This window comes from Haematobia irritans, chromosome 3 (assembly GCF_050003625.1).
Source record: "Haematobia irritans isolate KBUSLIRL chromosome 3, ASM5000362v1, whole genome shotgun sequence".
Taxonomy (NCBI): Eukaryota; Metazoa; Arthropoda; class Insecta; order Diptera; family Muscidae; genus Haematobia; species Haematobia irritans.
Genome location: NC_134399.1, coordinates 82,921,171 through 82,941,733, shown reverse-complemented (window position 1 = coordinate 82,941,733; position 20,563 = coordinate 82,921,171). Strand labels below are relative to the sequence as shown.

At 36.5% G+C, this 20,563-nt stretch overlaps 2 protein-coding genes across 2 annotated transcripts; both read left to right on the top strand.

Annotated features, from left to right (window-relative positions):
* The first annotated feature begins 256 nt into the window (after positions 1-256).
* Positions 257-8,532, top strand: LOC142228729 (uncharacterized). Its single transcript, XM_075299229.1, has 2 exons — positions 257-473; positions 7,251-8,532. The coding sequence occupies exon 2, from the start codon at positions 7,255-7,257 to the stop codon at positions 8,404-8,406; it is 1,152 nt and encodes a 383-aa protein (XP_075155344.1). The 5' UTR covers positions 257-473; positions 7,251-7,254; the 3' UTR covers positions 8,407-8,532.
* On the top strand, positions 1,865-7,207 carry LOC142231019 (uncharacterized). The gene has a single exon (XM_075301638.1). It carries the CDS (start codon positions 1,865-1,867, stop codon positions 7,205-7,207), a length of 5,343 nt encoding a protein of 1,780 aa, XP_075157753.1.
* Positions 8,533-20,563: the final 12,031 nt, after the last annotated feature.

Genomic DNA, 20,563 nt, shown 5'->3' with positions numbered 1-20,563 from the left:
GTAAAATGACAATTTCCCCCTCGTTAGAAAATGTACCCTAAGCTCTGGATGCAGCTCTGTGCTTTCAGCACAATTCGTTACATTTTTCTAACGAGTCGCGCCATCACTGTCTTGCGGCATCTAAGCTTTTGTTATTATTGGTTACTGGATTACGTCCGTCCAACGATTGTTTTGTAAAAGGTAAATTAATCTCCCAAAAAAATTCAATAAAATTACGTTTTATTGAAACATTATTGAAAAGAAAAACTAAATCCTTGTGTTTTTATTTATTTTATTTCTCGGTGCTACGCATTCATTGGTCCAATCGAGCCGGATACTTGCTTACAGCAATTAATAAAGGATTTTGTTTTGTCTTTTTTTCAAAGGAAAGTGCTGATATTGTGAAGCAACAACAAAAAGCAGCCACTTTGCAGCCATATTTGTGAAGGATTTATATTGAAAATTTATTTAAATAATTATTTATCAACACACAGGTGCGTATGTCAGTGTTTTATTAAAATAATTGAGCAAATCGCGAGTGTTTTAAATTTAAACCGCGGTCGTTTTACAACATTGATTCAATTATTTCGTTTTGCCGACGGCAAATTGCATTTCAAAAAACACACATTCGTTGCTACATACATACGTACGTTTCTTTCGTTTGTTTAATTTCGTTTTGCTAAAAAATATTCAAGTGAAGGAATAGTCAAAATAAAAAGTGAAAAATCTATTGTATATATTGGTGTTGTGTGGTGAATTTAAACGTTGACAGTGCTTATTTACTTCAAAACATTATTTGCAATTACGTTGCCTTTAACTTGAAGTAAATAAAACAATAACAAAATACACGCAGACTCTAAAGGCTCTGTTGGTCGTATTACCATTGTAAACAAAGATCAATCGTCACTGCAGTCAACGTTTGAATTACATACCTACGTATGATCAGTGATACACACACGTATATACATACATATTTTTTTTGAGCTGTGTTTCTTTGGTTTATTTGTTAACCCTCACGGGGCCGCGAGTTGTAAATATTTTGAAGAAAATTATAAAAATTTTTGAAATTGAGTTTTTTGGGTTATCGTGTTGTATGACCCATTAGCGTTACGCGCATTAGTAAAAATTATCGTTTTGGTCACTGTGCACCCTACAGGCGGTCCGGTACGATCGTATAATTTTTATTTTATCATATATATTACGTATATATTTTTATTTCTATATCTTTTATTATTTGCGATATTTGATTTTTTTTTTGGGGAGATTATTTGGCGTGGAAGTGTAGAGGTGTATTTTACAGTCCGTGCACCCTACATTTGGTCTTACAGACATTTTTTTATAATTTCTTATAATTTGTTGAATTTTTTGATCATCTGGTTTTCGTGTGTGAAGTTTTGATACAGCGGCAGTATTCTTCGATACACTGAGCGTAATTTTCGTAAATTCATTCATACACTGAGAGAAATAGTTCGAAGATTTTAGTAGAATTTTGAGATTTTTAGAATTTGACTTGAATAATTTGCCCATTTTTTTGTACACGGGGAAAAATATTTTGTGATTCGGTACTCTGAACGAAAATTAATTGTCTCTACACTGAGAGAAAAATAGTCCAATAGTTTACAAATTGTTTGAAATTTTTGATTTTAAGTTTTGAAGTGGTTGTTTTACGAACAATTGTTTACACTTCAAGAAATTTTGTGGTAATTTCGGTGCAGTGTGAGAATTTGATACACTGAAAGAAAAATTTTGTAAATTTTTGTTTTTGCATTTTTGGGCATTTTGTGCAAATTTATTGATTTTTCGGCCAGTTTTCGCTGTCGATAAGTGCGTGTTCACATACTTTACGAGTTTTTGTGAATTTTTGTGACGCTAAATTATTTTCAATATGCCAGTTAATACATTCGCGCGATTCATTAGAGCCGCTGATGCGGTTGTGAAGTTTGGGACACGGGTTAGCTCTTTGAAGGAGGAGAATTTAGATGTTTATTCTCTAAGGGCTCAGGTCGAAGAGGCGAAATCACTCTGGGAGAAAGTGAAAGAGAGGTATGAGGAGTGTTTAGACGATCTTCAGGAGGATTCAGATAAGGGAAAGGTAGAATCTGCTGACGGCAAGTATGAGGCAACTTATGATGCCTATATTCGTATTGTTTCCTCTATCGAAAGGAAAATAGACGGTCTAAAAGCCGTTCCTAGGGCGTCAACTCCTATACAGCAGGCCGATGTGGCGGATATTTCTGCTCGTTCTGGTAATGTGGATGTATCGGGAAATTCTCTTTTGTTAGGTGTTGACCATGGTGCGGTCCATAGTTTGGCTTTACCACCATGCGATATTGAGGTTTTCGATGGTGACTTTCAGTCTTGGCCAACATTTAGGGATTTGTTTACTGCTGTTTATGTAAAAAATTCCCGTCTGAGTGATATTGAGCGCTTGTGTCATTTGCTCAAAAAGACTAGTGGCGACGCCCGTGAAGTTGTAAGAAGATTTCCTCTCACTGATAGGAGTTTCGAGTTAGCTTGGAGGACGTTAAAGGAAACTTATGACAACTTGAGAATTTTAGTCAGCAATCAGTTGAAACTACTTTTTGACCTTCCGGTCTTAGACACTGAGACAAGTTCTGGGTTGAAGAACTTGCAGCGTGGTATAAATGCATGTATTTCGGCGATGGCTGTGAATAACGTTCCTACGAACGATTGGGATCCGATTTTGATATATTTGTGTGTGCAACGTCTACCGAAGATTAGTGTTACTTTGTGGGAACAGGGTATAAGTGATAAGTCTGCGTTGTCGTCTTGGGTGGACATGGATCGTTTTCTTACGGAAAGGATTCAGACACTCACGTGTCTCCGCGATTTGAAGGGTATCGATGCTTCGAAGAAAACTGATGGCAGGAAACTGCGAACGCATTTTACGAATGCAGCTCCGAAATCTTCGCCATCTAGGTCGCGTAATTCGCAATACACTTCTCATTCTTCTAGAGATTCCGTCGATAAGATGTGTGTTCTTTGTCCACGACAAAGCCATCATCTTCGTGTTTGTCCGAGATTTAGGAATCTTTCTGTGAATGATCGGTTGACTGCTGTGAAACGGTACCGCTGTTGTTTCAATTGTCTATCTCGTAGACATGACATTAACAACTGTGCTACATCTCGCAGTTGTGAGAAGTGTCAAGGAAGGCATCATACTTTGCTTCATCGAGATTCTTGCCATTCTACGAATGTGGCGACTATGTCCTCGACAGTTTCGGCCGCTCGTCCTACGGATTCTAGCGGTTTGATTGACCCGCAGCCTTCCACTTCGTCTGGAATCGTGTCTGGTACTTCGGCCAGGCAAGTGTTTCATGTTTCCCAGAACAGGTCGGTACTATTAGGGACGGCTATGGTGAACATCGTTCATCAGGGTATGACGTACCCAGCTCGGGCTCTTATTGACCCAGCATCGGAAGCCTCCTTTATTACCGAAAAAATGCAAAAGTTGCTTAGGATTTCGATAACGAGTGCGACGTCTTCGATATCGGGCGTGAATCAATCGGTTTCGATAACTTCTCGCGGTATTTGCCCTCTGAGTATAGGGTCACCCATAGATGGATCGGTCTTGGTAGAGGCGACTGCGTTGGTCCTGCCTAAGATTTCTGGGAATTTACCGTCTTTCCAAGTGAGTCGGAATTATATGTCACGTTTGCCAAATTTGCGTTTGGCTGATCCTAATCTGTTCGATAGCCGTCCGGTTGATTTATTGTTGGGGGCAGACGTGTATCCCAGAATTATATTACAGGGGGTTCGCTCCGGCATTTTAGGTTCGTTGATTGCTCAACAGACAGTCTTCGGTTGGCTCATTACTGGTTCAATTCCCACTTCCAGTGTGACAGTTTTTTCAACGACTGTAGAATTTATGGAGGAAGATGGTCTTGACAAGACACTTCTTCGCTTTTGGGAATTAGAGGACTTACCAAGACGGGCAATTTGTTCTCCCGCAGATAAATTTTGTGAGGAAAATTTTAAGAATACCACATATAGGGATTCCGATGGAAGATACGTAGTGACTCTTCCGATAAAACCCGAATTAAAGGGACAAGTCTTGCTTGGACATTCGCGGACAAGTTGTTTGAAGCAGTTTATTAGTGGTGAGGCTTCGCTTTTACGAAAGCCTGAAACAAAATTAATGTATGACGGGGTGATTAAAGAGTATTTGGACTTGCAACATATGAGACCAGTGTCGTCGACTTCTCCTGCAGATCAAACTGTGTGTTATTTGCCACACCACCCGGTAATCAATCCGGACAAATTGACGTCCAAACTTCGAGTTGTCTTTAATGCTTCGCATAAGACCTCAAATGGTAAAAGTCTGAACGATATTCTTTATGTGGGACCCACATTACAATTGGAATTGGTGTATTTGATTTTGAGGTGGAGATTTTTCAAATACGTTTTTAATTGCGACATCACACAGATGTACCGCCAAATTAGGGTAAATTCGGCCCATACTTCTCTGCAGCGAATTGTCTTTAGGGACTCCCCACAAAAAGATGTACAAGACTATGAGCTGCAGACCGTGACATTTGGAGTGAATTGTGCTCCCTATTTAGCCATACGGACGTTATTGCAATTGGCCGATGACTCCGAAGATGAATATCCCCACGCGGCACATATTCTACGAAGGTGCATGTACGTGGATGATGTTTTGACAGGGTACCATGACGTGGATACTGCTGTTGAATCTAGGGACCAATTGATTAGAGTACTATCATCGGCAAAGTTCGAACTGAGGAAGTGGACTTCTAATGAGCTAGCCATTTTGGAATCGCTTCCGGCTGACCATTTGGTTGACGCCAAATTACTGGAGTTTGTTGAGGCTAGTAGTTCGAAGCCGTTGGGTATTAGGTGGAATGCGCAGTTGGACTTATTTTATTTTGAGATGAAACCGATTGAGCGGAAATCTCGGTTTACGAAGAGAGAGGTTTTATCGGCTATAGCTAGGCTATTTGACCCTGTTGGCTGGCTGGGGCCAGTTATTATAGTGGCGAAGATAATTATGCAACAGGTTTGGTTGGATAAGATAGGATGGAACGAGTCACTTCCGTTACAAACTGAGCGACAATGGCGAAAGTTTGTCGAGACCTATCAGGATGTGAATCACGTTCGTATTCCTCGATGGGTCAATTACTCCACAGACTGTGAGGTAGAATTACATGTTTTTTCCGACGCCTCGGAAAAAGCATACGCGGGGGTAGTATATGTTCGTGTGGTTACGCCGCAGGGACATATCTTCACCCATTTGCTATCTTGTAAGACTAAGGTAGCCCCCATCAAATCTATATCTTTGCCACGTTTGGAGCTTTGTGGGGCAGTTTTGGCCTCAGAACTTTACAAGTCTATAGCCAGGGAGTTAGATATTGAATTTCGACGTGTTTATTGTTGGACGGATTCTACGATCGTCCGCTCTTGGCTTCGAAAGACGCCATCTACGTGGTCTACTTTCGTTGCGAATCGCGTATGTAGGATTCAGGAGAATACTGGGGGACAGAATTGGTACCATGTTCGCTCTGAGGACAATCCGGCCGACTTGGGAAGTCGCGGAGTGTCGCCTGCAGAGTTGGCGGTTTCGTCGCTTTGGTGGCATGGACCAGAGTGGCTCTGCTCAGATAGTTCTCAGTGGGATATAAATGATTTCACCCCTCTTGAGACTGACGTTGAGGTACGGGCGGTCAGGACTCACGCATCATTTTTTACGAACTACGAGGACATTTTAGAGAGGTTTTCTTCGTTAGATAGGGCTCTACGAGTCATCGCATATATATTTAGGTTTTATCACAGGACCCATTATTCACATGCTAGTCGAAATGTGTATCACGGCACGACGTTGACGGCAACCGAATTAAAGGCAGTGAGATTACGTCTAGCTGTTCTTTCTCAAAGGGCTCATTATCCAGATGAGTACTATTGTTTGAGGGAAAAGAAACCGTTAGGTTCCAGGAGCTCGTTGTTGTCATTGAATCCATTCCTGGATGAGGAGGGGGTTATGAGGTTGAATGGTCGTTTGAGTAGGTGTCCTACCCTGTCGTATAGTGAGCGACATCCAATTATAGTGCCGTATAATAGTAGATTCGCTAGGTTACTAGTGAAATATGTTCACGACATATCTATTCACGGAGGGAACCAGTTGGTTCTACGTCTTATTCGGATTGAGTATTGGATTCCTCGTTTAACATCTTTGATTAGATCGACTATTAACCGGTGTAAACGGTGTCTGTTGGATAGGAAGAAGTCTTGTACGCAGATCATGGCGGCTCTCCCACCGGAGAGAACTGTACTTACCAGACCGTTTACTACGACTGGCGTTGATTTTGCGGGGCCTTTCGAAATTAAGTCATTTATAGGGCGCGCATGTAAGATAACAAAGGGTTATGTTTGCGTTTTTGTATGCTTTTCGACGAAGGCCATACACTTGGAAGCCACATCAGACTTGTCTACGACAACGTTTCTGGCCGCTTTTCACAGATTTATATCTCGACGCGGTTGTCCCAAGACCATTTTTTCGGATAATGGTACAAATTTTGTAGGCGCTTCACGCGAAATGGAAAAGGATTTGAGATGTGTTTTTAAAGAAGGACGTGATAAGGTGTGTTCCGCATACCAGTTTCAGCAGCTTTCCTGGCAGTTTATCCCTGCCGGGGCGCCACATATGGGTGGTCTCTGGGAAGCTGCTGTCAAAAGCTTCAAGACGCATTTTAGGAAACATGCATCAGGATTCAAATTTACATTTGAAGAGTTTTCGACTGTTCTTTCGAGAATTGAGGCTTGTTTAAATTCTAGGCCGTTGTGCCCAATGAGTGAAAGTTCTCAAGAATTGGTAGCACTTACGCCTGGCCATTTTTTGGTAGGATCTCCGATCTTGGCGCCTCCTGAACAGTTAGAGGAGGAATCACCACTTCATTTGGTGCATCGATTTAGGAAAATGAAGGCGCTGTCGCAACAGTTCTGCTTACGGTGGAAAGATGAATATTTGAAAGGCTTACAGAAAAGGTATAAATGGAAATTTCCGCAGCGTGATATCGAAGTAGGGGACTTGGTAGTAATTCGTGATGAGCAATTGCCTCCTACATCGTGGAAATTAGGTCGTGTGGATGACGTCCACCCAGGATCTGACGGTCGCGTTAGAGTTGCAGACGTGAGAACGGCAAACGGTGTTGTAAGACGACCGGTGGTAAAATTGGTCATACTGACCGAATAGTTTTCGATCGTTCATATAGTAAGCGTCATCTTTCTTTTCGCAGTACAATGGAAAATATGAGGGAAATTGTTAAGACTCTCCCTGACTACGAGGATGACGTCCCGATGTCCGATGAGGAAAAAGAGATTTTAGAAAATAATGTTGCACCGGTTCTCCGCGAGCCGTTACCAGCCATCGAGCAGGTCCCTGACGTCGGGATGACCCCAGTCGTCGCCTCTTCACAAGGGGTAGTACCGACGCAGAAAGTTGTCCCTCCGTCGGGGGCTGATACGGCTCCTGCTGACGTATCCGCAACCAACGTAGCCAAACCATCGTCATCCCCTACGGGGACTGCCCAAAAGAATTCAGGTGTGAATAAAAGAGGGCACTCGAATGTCTGTGTGTTGTGTATGCGAAGTCACAATCTACGGTCGTGTCGCAAATTTTTGAACATGCGTTTGGAGCAACGATTGCGCACTGTAGTGTTGCATCGGGTATGTTCAAACTGTCTGGGCAGGTCTCACATGCGATCGACCTGCAATAGTCGCGAGAGGTGCCGCGAATGTGGAGATAGCCACCATACGCTGCTACATTCATTTGACCAGCAACAACGTCCTTCCGCTCAAACCTTGTCGAAGAGAAAGTCCAAGTCAAGTTCGTCCGTTAACTCGTCCGCGTACTGTATCACGAATACCGCTCCCCTATCTGATCCGATGTTGGTTCTACAACCAATCGTCACGCTTGGTCCCACTATAGTCCTCTTGCTTGTCTTGTCCGATCGTCGAATTCCTGTCCGAGCTGTCCTCGACCCGTGTGCGGGGTACAGTATGATTTGTAGCAGTTTAGCTCTCAGCCTACGGCTTGTCTCAGCGATGACGTCGCAAGACGCATTTTGTCCGCTTGTTGCTGTCTCCCGACACAATGCAGAAAGTAAATTGGTTTTTTTCTGCCCGGGTAACAGACCTGACCCGTGTTGTCACCCCATCGTCGTCGGCTCCAGATACGATACGGGAACATTTCGAGTGTCTCCAGCTGGCCGACCCAAGGTTTTACCGTCCTTCCGGGGTGGGGTTGGTTCTAGGGCCCGATGTCTACGCACGGGTTCTAAAGACACAAATATTTTCGAGTCCTGGATTCCCATTGGCGCAGCTAACGATGTTTGGCTGGATAGTGTCAGGTCAATGCCAACCATAAGTGTCGTAGGTCATCCTGGCCAATAACCCAGACACTGCAGACCCTCCGGGTCAACGGCTCTACGAGCATTTAGTTAAGAAAGAATGAAGTTGGAAAAGATGAATACATGAACTAATAAAAAAAAAAAAAAATTGCTCAATTTGAAAATGAAACTGACATCGCATTTTATATTTATTTTGATATTAAAATATTGTATGTAATGTCTATGTATTAATGAATTTCAATTACAACATAGCTGGATGTTGCAAGGCGGGCGGAATGTTTAAGTTCAAATTCGTAAGGTCAAAATTTATTCGTTAGATGGGGACTTAAAATCTTGTAAAATGACAATTTCCCCCTCGTTAGAAAATGTACCCTAAGCTCTGGATGCAGCTCTGTGCTTTCAGCACAATTCGTTACATTTTTCTAACGAGTCGCGCCATCACTGTCTTGCGGCATCTAAGCTTTTGTTATTATTGGTTACTGGATTACGTCCGTCCAACGATTGTTTTGTAAAAGGTAAATTAATCTCCCAAAAAAATTCAATAAAATTACGTTTTATTGAAACATTATTGAAAAGAAAAACTAAATCCTTGTGTTTTTATTTATTTTATTTCTCGGTGCTACGCATTCAACGGCTTTGGAATTATTTTTAAATTGAATGTAGCACAAATTCTATCTTCAACTTTATCAAAGTAATTTTCATACCTCATAAACATACCAGCCTTCTGCCCCAACTCTATTTTTTGACAAATGCTGTGTATCGTTGTACATGTAAATTTTGTAAAAGTTCAAATAATTGAATCCGGAAGTGAAATTGTAACTGCATTAATTTTCCAACTTCCGAATGATTTTACACACTTCAATTCCATCTCACATATTCCTTGATTGGTTTTGATCCATTTGCTGCCCAATATGCCAACAATTTTGCAACGCCGTTCGCAACGTTTCGACAATATTTTGTCGTTGGGAATTTATGTTTTTATGCCAATTGTGGGAGGATTTCGTATATCATGGCGGGTGTTCTCTTTGTGTATCGCTCCAAGAGTTGCACCAGCAACCTGTAGTTGTTGTCGAACTGGTAAACATTTAAAAAATGCACGAAGCCCGTTACACAAGCATGCAAACGAATGAACCAAACGGGTGAATGAAATCAACGAAATATCCGCTTATGCCAAAGGCAATCTGTACAGAGTTTTGCAATTGGAAAGCTGATTGACTCAACACAAATGTGGTGTGTTACGTTAACACTGCACATGGTTTTGCCAAAGGCTTGTAACTAGAGTTAGTGAAGGAAATGTAAAAGGTAATACCGAAATAATGAAGGAAATTCTTCTATGCCGCTGTAAATAAAAACCGTTATGAACCATCTTGCCATAAAATATATCCACCAATGGAATATACCAATTTTTTTTAGAATCAAAATTTTCACATTTAATTTTTGAAAACAATCTCCGTATACTCTAATATCGCTTTCTTTTTGTAATGAAATTTTTCATAAGGTGGAAATATGTAGTACGTTGAACGTGTAGAATTTGCAAACTTTCAGAAAATACAGTTTCGCAAGAAACATTTCTGATTTTCTTCAATGGTGTTCAATGAAATGTCTAAATTAGATATAATTACTCTTGTAAACCGCTTATATCCTTTTAAAGGTAAAGGTGCGAACGTTTAGCAAACTTTTTCATAAACTTCTTAAAAATGTTTCCAAATCAGAAAGTTTGGTAAAACAAAAACCCTGACAATATTCTTAACAAAGTTCTAATTCAACAAGAACGCATATTGCAAGTAAATCAAGTATAATTGCTTGAACTAAGGTAATGAGTTTTTTTCTCTAGTATTACTGACAAAATATAAAATACTTTCAATGCTGCTTTCGCAAATTTTGTCAAAATTTTATCAACGTTTTATTTCTAGAGGAAATTTGTGAAGTAACTCTTAGTTGGAGAGGAATATTTTAAAAAATCTACAAAATATTAAGAATTCTAACAATCTACCAAACAGTAAAAAATCTACCATTTGTGGTAGAATTCTACCAGCTGAGGCAACCTTGATTGTGCTCTGCTCAAGGGCATTAATTATATTAGCCTATTTAAATTTTAACTCTAGTAATTTTGTCCAAATCTCAAATTTTAATATATGTATAAAGGGACATCAAAAATTATATATACCAACCAACATATTTGATAAATTTAATATGGTATTGAAAACGTAGATCTACAAACAGTTGCAGGGTATAATTATTGTTTTAAAACTTTTGTGTTTTTATAAATATATATGCTGAAAATTGTTGGTGTTTGTTCATATTATGACGGGGTCTCTATGTAGATTTATGTCATAATTTAATTTATTGATAATATGAGCCATTTAGCATAAATTTCTTTTGACTCTAAGGTTTGTCGGTATGCAATTGGCGTCAAATGTGAAATTTAGAGCTCCTTTACATATAACACATAAATAAATAAGATACGTTATATCGGTTCATTTTTGGTGGAGGATACACCATGGAATTAGAATTAAAATGCGATTTAGTTATATTACCTGGAGTCGGAGTCGAGGTTGATGAAAAATGCTGGAATCGGAGTCAAGCAAAATTGGCTGGAATCGTAGTCGAGCAAAATTGGCTCGACTCCACCGCCCTGGTTGTGACCATAAAGAATTTTTATACCCTCCACCATAGGATGGGGGGTTATATTAATTTCGTCATTCCGCTTGTAACACATCGAAATATCCCTTTGTTATTGATGTATGTCGGATGATATTGTAAATGGGCTATATCGGGCGCCTTTTAGGTATAGCGCCCATATAAACCGACCCGAAAATTTGGCTTGCGGAGCTTCATTGATTGGTCAAATTTCATCCGATCCGGTTGAAATTTGGCACGTGGTGTTAGTATATGACCTCTAACAATCGTACAAAATTGTCTTATATTAATCTTCTTTCTTTCTTTGAAAGAAGTGTTTAAAACCTTCCAAGACTCTTCATAAAAGTAAGTTATTGTTTAAATTTTGAAATAGTGACGACTTAGGTCAAGTAAGGTTGAAGGGATTAGTTGAAGGGATTCTAAACAGGTGAATAACTCTATTTCCTATCAACCTTACCTTAAATCGGCAAGTTAACAGTCATTTAAACTGCAACAAAATTATTGCATATGATTTTGAACACTTTTGCGCTTCACTATAAGTGATAAACATGCATGCGTAGTTATGATGTCAAACGCAAAATAAAATCCCAAAATATGCAAATCTTTTCGTATGTATTAGGGTACACAGAAATTTTTTTCTGATTCAATCACGAAAAAAATGATTAAGTTTTTTTAATTGCTTCAATCACGAATATGACAGTATTATTCACAAACTTTCATCGCAAACCTCAAATAATTTTTTAATTTTGGGAATTAATTCAGTGTTTGATTTTTATTTATTTATAATTATTTTACCTTCAGAAGAAATAATTTTTTTATAATTTTATAAGTTTATACTTTCGCATGAATTTTCCTATTGTAACTTTAGTTGAACGACGTTTTGAATTTGTATACATACAGAAGCTAATTATTTCAGTTAATTTGTTTACCCACAACCACACGGATGAAAAAATAAGATTAAAATGTACTCCTCGTTTTCATATGAAATGTATTATTTTGTCGGTTTTTCTTGTCTTCATAGTCGTCATATATACACTGTTAGAAAACTGTGTTTTTCATATGTTCCGATGTAAACAAAATGTGTTTCAGCAGAATTTTTGAAAAACAATATATTTAAGTACAAAACTGTAATGTTCTTAAACTAGCATTAAATGTTTGGGACACATATGTTAATATGTTAGAATATATTATATTTGGGACATGAATGTTTCATAAAAATAATATGTGTGAATATATTTACATTCAAATTTTAAAAGCGACAGAGAGAGCGACAGAGAGAGCGACAGAGAGAGTATAGGGAAAGAAATAGAAATGGAAACCGGGAGGGTGGACGAAAGATATAACACACCGAAAGAATCAAAAGAGAGCAATTTCTGTGAAACTGCTTGTACACACAAAAAAAATTTTCTGATTCAATCACGACATTAATTGATCCAATTAACCCGAATTGTGGTGTAATTATTTTTTTCGAATTTTGAAATGTCAATGGTATTTTTATCAGTGATCAACACGAGAAGATTTAGTGACGGCCTAATGTGTGTGACCACACCCTCACAAAAAATCGCTTCTGTAACATATACTCCCAAACATATTTTGCTTCAAGCATATACATTTTTGGGTATTGCCCAAACATTTATATGTTTGATCTCTTCCAATATATAATATGTTTGAAAGCATATTGGTCTAAACAATATATGTTTGGGTAGTCAATTTCCAAACATTTTGTATTTTTGCATCCAAATTCAATAATGTTGTCTTCCAAAAAACAATATGTTATTATGTGAACATATAATATGTTTGGAAGCATTTTGCACCCAAAAATATTATATGCTAAAAAAAATTCTCCCAAACAATATTGTGCTCAAAATTTTATTTATTTATTTATATATTTACAATCATAATGAATTATGAAAATAAACAGGTAATATAGGTGCTAACAACATAGGTTTTCGACCTGAATGCTCAAAATTTTGTTTCTGCCTAATTGTATATTCCCCCACATCTTTCTCACTTCCACGAGATTTTTTAGTTCTTAGCACCTTTTTCTGTAATACAAACATTGTAGAAGAAATTATTAAATTTTATGATTTTTTATTTTAATTTTACCTTTTGCCGGACGGGGATTCGAACGGCGGACCACACAGTTTGTAAGGATCAAAGAAGTAGCTGATCAATTGCCCAAGGGAAAATAAAATGTTAATTTTGTAATAACAAGCAACAACCACCAACTTAATTCAATATCGCTCCCTGTTAAATAGCGCTCCAAGCTACTAAACACATATATGTTTATAGGCTATTTCTAAATTAATATATGTTTGCATCCAAGCATATTATGTTTACAAACATAATATGTTCTAACATATTAACATATATGTCCCAAACATGTTATGCTAGTTTATGAACATTATATGCTTGCACTCAAAAATATTGTGTTTAAAAATTTGTGTTCCAAACATATAATGTTTATAGCCAAACATATGAAAAACAGTATTTTTCATCCGTGCATATGGTCACGCTAGTACAGCCCAGGTTAATTATACCCACCACCATAGAATAGTGAAGGGGGTATAATAAGTTTGACATTCCGTTTGTAACACATCGAAATATCGATTTCCGACTATATAAAGTATATATATTCTTGATCAGGGAGAAATTCTAAGACGATATAACCATGTCCGTGTGTCTGTCTGTCTGGCTGTCTGTCTGTTGTAATCACGCTACAGGCTTCAATAATGAAGCAATCATTCTGAAATTTTGCACAAGCTCGTCTTTTGTCTGCAGGCAGGTCAAGTTCGAAGATGGGCTATATCGGTCCAGGTTTTGATATAGTCCCCATATAAACCGACCTCCCGATTTGGGGTCTTGGGCTTATAGAAATCGTAGTTTTTATCCAAAATGCCTGAAATTTGAAATCTACAGGTATTTTATGACCATAAAGTGGTGTACCAAAAATGGTGAGTATCGGTCCATGTTTTGGTATAGCCCCCATATAGACCGATCTCCCGATTTTACTTCTTAGACTTCTAGAATCCGCAGTTTTTATTCAACTTACTAGAAATTGGAAATCTAGAGGTATTTTAGAACCATAAAGAGGTGTGCCAAAAATGGTGGGCATCGGTCAATGTTTTGGTATGGTCCCCATGTAAACCGACCTCCCGATTTGGGGTCTTGGGCTTATAGAAACCGTAGTTTTTATGCAATTTGTCTTAAATTGGAAATCTAGAGGCATTTTAGGACCATAAATAGGCGTGCCGAAAATGGTGAGTATCGGTCCATGTTTTGGTATAGCCCCCATATAGACCGATTTCCCGATTTTAGTTCTTGGGATTCTAGAATTCGAAGTTTTTATCCAATTTGCCTGAAATTTGAAATCTAGAGGTATTTTATGACCATAAAGTGGTGTGCCAGAAATGGTGGGTATCGGTCCATGTTTTGGTATATCCCCCATATAGACCAATCTCCCGATTTTACTTCTTGGACTTATAGAAACTGTAGTTTTTATCCAATTTGCCTGAAATTGGAAATCTAGAAGTATTTTATGACAATAAAGAGGTGTGCCGAAAAGGACGTGTATTGGTTCATGTTTTGGTATATCCCCAATAATGACCGATCTCCGGATTTTATTTCTTAGGATTATAAAAACCGTAGTTTTTATCCAATTTGTATGAAATTCGAAATCTAGAATTATTTTTGGATCATAAAGAGATACGCCGAAAATGGTGAGTATCGGTCTGTGTTTTAGTATAGCCCCCATAAGAACGATTTCCCGATTTAACTCCTTGGGTTTCTAGAAACCGTAGTTTTTATCCGATTTGCCTGAAATTTCACTTCTTGAGGGTATAGAAGGCGCACCGATCATGTTTGCTTGAAACTCAATGTAAACTTTCCAGATATTTCTTCTCGTGTGAAAATCTACAGATTTAAGATTTCAAATCAAGACGTTATTTTATAATTTTCTTGCACACTTACAAGAGATGTTAATGATTCCTCTAAAACAAAAATGGTTCTTACAAATCCAGAATCTGATATAGTCTTCATAGGTAAAATCTTGAAATTTATCTCCGAAAATTGTATTGATTGAACTGCTCTGCTTGATTTGTTTATAATATTTGATTCATGTTGGTGGGTATTTAAGATTCGGCCTAGCCGAACTTACGGCCGTATATACTTGTTTTTTAATTGAAATGTCTTTAATCACAGACATGATAGTACCAATTAAAAAATTAATTGAAAGTCAATTAAAAATTAATTGAAAGTCAATTAAAAAATTAATGGATCCAATTAAAAAATGGATTGAGATTATTAATTTTTCTGATTGATTTTTGTTTCAATTAAAAAATTTGTTGAATCAATTAAATATTTAATTGAATATTTTTTAAAACTCAAATTAGACTTTAATTGGAAAATTTTTCGTGAATTTTTTCTGTGTATGTTGTTTTGGAAAACTGTTTTATGAGTTCATTTGTTTTGGCTATGCGCTTGGCATGTTAATAAAATAAAAATAAAATTCTTCCAAGTATATAATATTATTGGGCTCAAAATGCTTCCAAATATATAATATGTTCACATAAAACAAACATAATAATATTTCAGCAATATCGAATAATATATGTGTTTCCTGCAAAATATGTTTGGAACATATGTTATAAAAGCGATTTTTTTGAATCTTTGAATTTAACCTCGGGAAATGGATTGAACCGATTTGCTGTCATCAAACCCTATCATTATCAAGTAACCCCCTATGGTGAAGAGTTTTCAAGTGAAAGTGTTATACGAATATTTGATTAATGGTGGTGCATGGACGAAATCGACTGTTTTTCATATGTTTGGATGTAAAAATTAGGTGTTTGGAACTCAAATTTTTTAACGCATAATTGTTAAGTGCAAGCATATAATGTTCATAAACTAGCATAACATGTTTACGACATATATGTTAATATGTTAGAACATATTATTTTTGGGACAAAAAATTTTGTAAATATAATATGTTTGGATGCAAACATATATTAATTTAAAAATATCCTATAAACATATATGTATTTGGAAATAGAGACCTAGAGAGTAAGCTGCAAGTAAAATAATGAAAGTAACCAATTGGCGTCTTAAAAATATATATACGCAAAGAAAATTTAATTAAATTTGTTTTCTACCAGTTTTTTTTTCTTCTACCAAACAATAGTTTGTTTGCATCAATCCTGAAAATATATATGCTTGAAGCAAAATGTGTTTGGGGTGTATGTTATAGAAGCGATTTTTTTGAGGGTGTGGGTATATTAAGCCCAAGTAGTACAGTTCAGTAGAGCTTGTATATGTTCAAGTATTTTGTTTTTTAACAGAAATGATTTTTATTATTTTTTAAGTTGTCTTTTATTATGTTTTGAATAAAAATCTTATCCCTCTTAAACTATCCAGTGATTTATTTTGTATTGAAAACGGCACTCCAACAATACAAATTTTCCAACATTACGAATAGGCCTGACATTATATAAATCGTACTATTGGACGACCACTGCACTTACTATTAAATATCAGGCCTATTCTACATTACGAATAGGTCTGACATTATATAATTCGCACTATTGGACGACCACCGTATTAACTATTAAATATCTACCCTAATATAGTACTACATAAGTGAAAATATAACAAAAATGTATTTTCACGGTAATGAATACCGTAGCAACAAGGATTTGCAACGCTATGCCGTTTCAGCGGATATTAATTTAAAACGCATGATAAATACTCTGTGAACTATATTATTTTTGCCAATTTTTCTTTTATGAAAGTCAAAGAGAAATTGTAGCTTTTGGATATTTTATTTCAATATCGAAAGCCAGTGGCATAAAAATCAGCCAGTCAGTCATTGGCAATAATAGCAGCTGCTGAATAAAGAAGGTTTTTTGTGCTCATATTTTCGAAGGTCGTTGGCGTATTTATTTTGATTCCATTTGTCCTCTCTCCCATTTATAAATATTCGCTGTAGTTATGCAATGGATCATTTGGATGGATGCTGATGCATTTTAGTCCTTTCACTAGGGAGAATCTACTTGCTTTAGAAACACTTTTGTAGTGCATCACGTTTGCAGATTATGATGATGATGATGAAGACGATGTCACGAATGCCTCTAAGGAAAATCCATCCTGCATAGATAGACACATACAGAAAAACACACGCAGATATAGAAAACTTCTTCCTTCTACATCGCGTGAAGTTATCGTAGTTAATGTTTTTTGGTTTTAACAAAATGTCCTTGCTTGTCTTGAAATGGTGGATATACTGTAGTTTTTCATGTTACTTCTTGCTTGATGGTCTCTGGTGCACTAAGAAATAAGTTAATCGATGGCGGAAATTAGTTTTCCCTTCTACGTTTCAATGATAAAGTCGCTATTGCCATCAGCACCACCACCACCTCTATTGATGCTGCACCTATGGGTATACAAAATTGCAAAATCTTTATTGCAATCGTCTCGTATGCTTTCGATCGAAAGGAATCGAAGGAAATTGTGAATGGGTGTGTGACGATAATTTTAAATTTCGGTGTCAATGGCAATTCAACGGAAGAAATCACGTTCTTTCTAAAGAAATCAAAGATAAGGATAATATTTAGCCAACATAATAATTGTTTGTTGAAAACACATTCATGTAATTGTAGAGAATATAGAACACTATCTTTTTCATTACATTTGTTCAGCATTGGCAGTAATCAACAATGGGTTACCACTAACAATAAATATTGATTACCAGTACCAGATAACAAAAAAAAAAAAATGATAACTTGGGGTCCAAGCTCGAATCCTGGCTTAATCCTTCTTTTTATAAGGATTTTCTTTTAGTTTCAAGGTCAAGTTCATATAAACAAGTTCCACATAAACCGAGTCCCGATTTGGTTTCTTGAGCATTTATACGCCTCAATTTCTTTCCAATTTGCTTGAAAATTAAAATCCAGAAATCTTTTAGGGCCACAAATAGATAGATGTGCTCAAAAAACTAAATCGGGACTCTGTTTATATGGAGGGTCAAGTTTGAACTTGATCATTGTGAATTTCGATATAGCCTCCAATGGACCTTTCTCCCGATTTGATTTCTTGAGTTTCTAGACATAGCAAGGTTTATCCGATTTATCTGAAATCAGAAATCTAAAGGTACATTAAGTCCATCAACCCCTGTGTCGAATATGAATTCTATCGATTTTGGGCTTCTATATATAGTGATTTCTATGAGATTTTCTCGGAAATGGAGAGCTATAGGTATTTCAAGTCCATAAAACCTGTGCTGAATTTGAATTGTAATGGACAATATTTTGGTATAGACCGATCTCCCGATTCGAATTCTGAGATTCCTACACATCGAAATTTTTCTCCGATTTGCCTTAAATTGGAAATCTAGAGTTATTATAGGTCCACAAATATATGTGGGTGTAGGTGTGTAACGGTCCATGGTTTGTAATAGCCCCATATAGAAATCTTTCGATTTGAATTTTCGAACCGTTAGATACCACAATTTGTATCCGATTTGCCTGAAATTGGAAATCTAAAGGTATCTTAGGTCCATATGTAGGTATGCCGAATAGGGTGCATTATTAGACGCCATAATTTTTATCCCAGTAGCCTAAAATTTAAAATCTAATGTTATTTTAGGTCCACAAATAGGTATGCCGAATATGGCGTGCGTTTTATTCGATTTGCCTGAAATCTGTATTCTTCGACATTGCCAGACTTTTTTTTAAAGAATGATGAAAGACTAAAGTCCTTAAATTTTCAGATAACCTAGAGGAAAGATAAACAGTTAATATGGAGTATAAATTTTTTCTATATATATGTGGGGAGAGATCAAGGGGAGACCGGTCAAGGGGAGACCGACTTTTTCTAAAAGTATATATAAAGAAAATTCAATTGGTTGAAATTTACAAAGGATGATAGTGGATATTATGGAATTAATAAATGAAAAAATTTTTTCCATTTTCTTGGAATTTACAGGCAAAATTCTGCTACATAATTTTTCGATGTTTGGTAACATCCCAATTTAAAAACTAATCTTTCTGATTTACTTTAATTTTACCGGGAACATGGGTAAATTTATGTGAGGTAGCAGATTTTTTGATACCTGTCCACATTTTGTTAGGAATATTCTCCAAATAACTTGAAATGTTCAAGGAAGGTTACACAAAGATCCCGAGCATGGCTACTTTAATATTTGAGTGGGGGGGGGAGAGGAAACTTCCACTTGCCCGATTTTTTTTTAGAATAGTGAAAAGCCTAAACTTCTCCGATTTACTCGAAAATTTTTGATTTTTTGAGGATGGTCCTCGATATTATTTAAGAACATACTTTCTCCGATACATACTTTCCACAGGTAATACACGGATGAAAAAGACTGTTTTTCATATGTTTGGCTATAAACATTATATGTTTGGAACACAAATTTGTAAACACAATATTTTTGAGTGCAAGCATATAATGTTCATAAACTAGCATAACATGTTTGGGACATATATGTTAATATGTTAGAACATATTATGTTTGGGACATAAAATGTTTGTAAATATAATATGCTTGGATGCAAACATATATTAATTTAGAAATAGCCTATAAACATATATGTGTTTAGTAGCTTGGAGCGCTATTTAACAGGGAGCGATATTGAATTAAGTTGGTGGTTGTTGTTTGTTATTACAAAATTAACATTTTATTTTCCCTTGGGCAATTGATCAGCTACTTCTTTGATCCTTACAAACTATGTGGTCCGCTGTTCGAATCCCCGTCCGGCAAAAGGTAAAATTAAAATAAAAAAATCATACAATTGAATAATTTCTTCTACAATGTTTGTATTACAGAAAAAGGTGCTAAGAACTAAAAAATCTCGTGGAAGTGAGAAAGATGTGGGGGAATATACAATTGGGCAGAAACAAAATTTTGAGCATTCAAGTCGAAAACCTATGTTGTTAGCACCTATATTACCTGTTTATTTTCATAATTCATTATGATTGTAAATATATAAATAAATAAATAAAATTTTGAGCACAATATTGTTTGGGAGAATTTTTTTTAAGCATATAATATTTTTGGGTGCAAAATGCTTTCAAACATATTATATGTTCACATAATAACATATTGTTTTTTGGAAGACAACATTATTGAATTTGGATGCAAAAATACAAAATGTTTGGAACTTAGACTACCCAAACATATATTGTTTAGACCAATATGCTTTCAAACATATTATATATTGGAAGAGATCAAACATATAAATGTTTGGGCAATACCCAAAAATGTATATGCTTGAAGCAAAATATGTTTGGGAGTATATGTTACAGAAGCGATTTTTTGTGAGGGTGTATGGAGGGTTATATTTGAAATAAACTACTAAATCTTGGTGGATAGAGGTGCCCTTGTCCGACCTTTAGTTTTCCGATTTCTTTGAAATTCACAGGAAATGTGGAAAGTTATCCCATGATTTAAATACAATACATAATTATACTTATGTGGTTGGGAAGCTGAAGAATTATGAACTTGATACACCCAAAAAAAAGTGAACCCACCGTGGAAGAAAATGTAGGTTT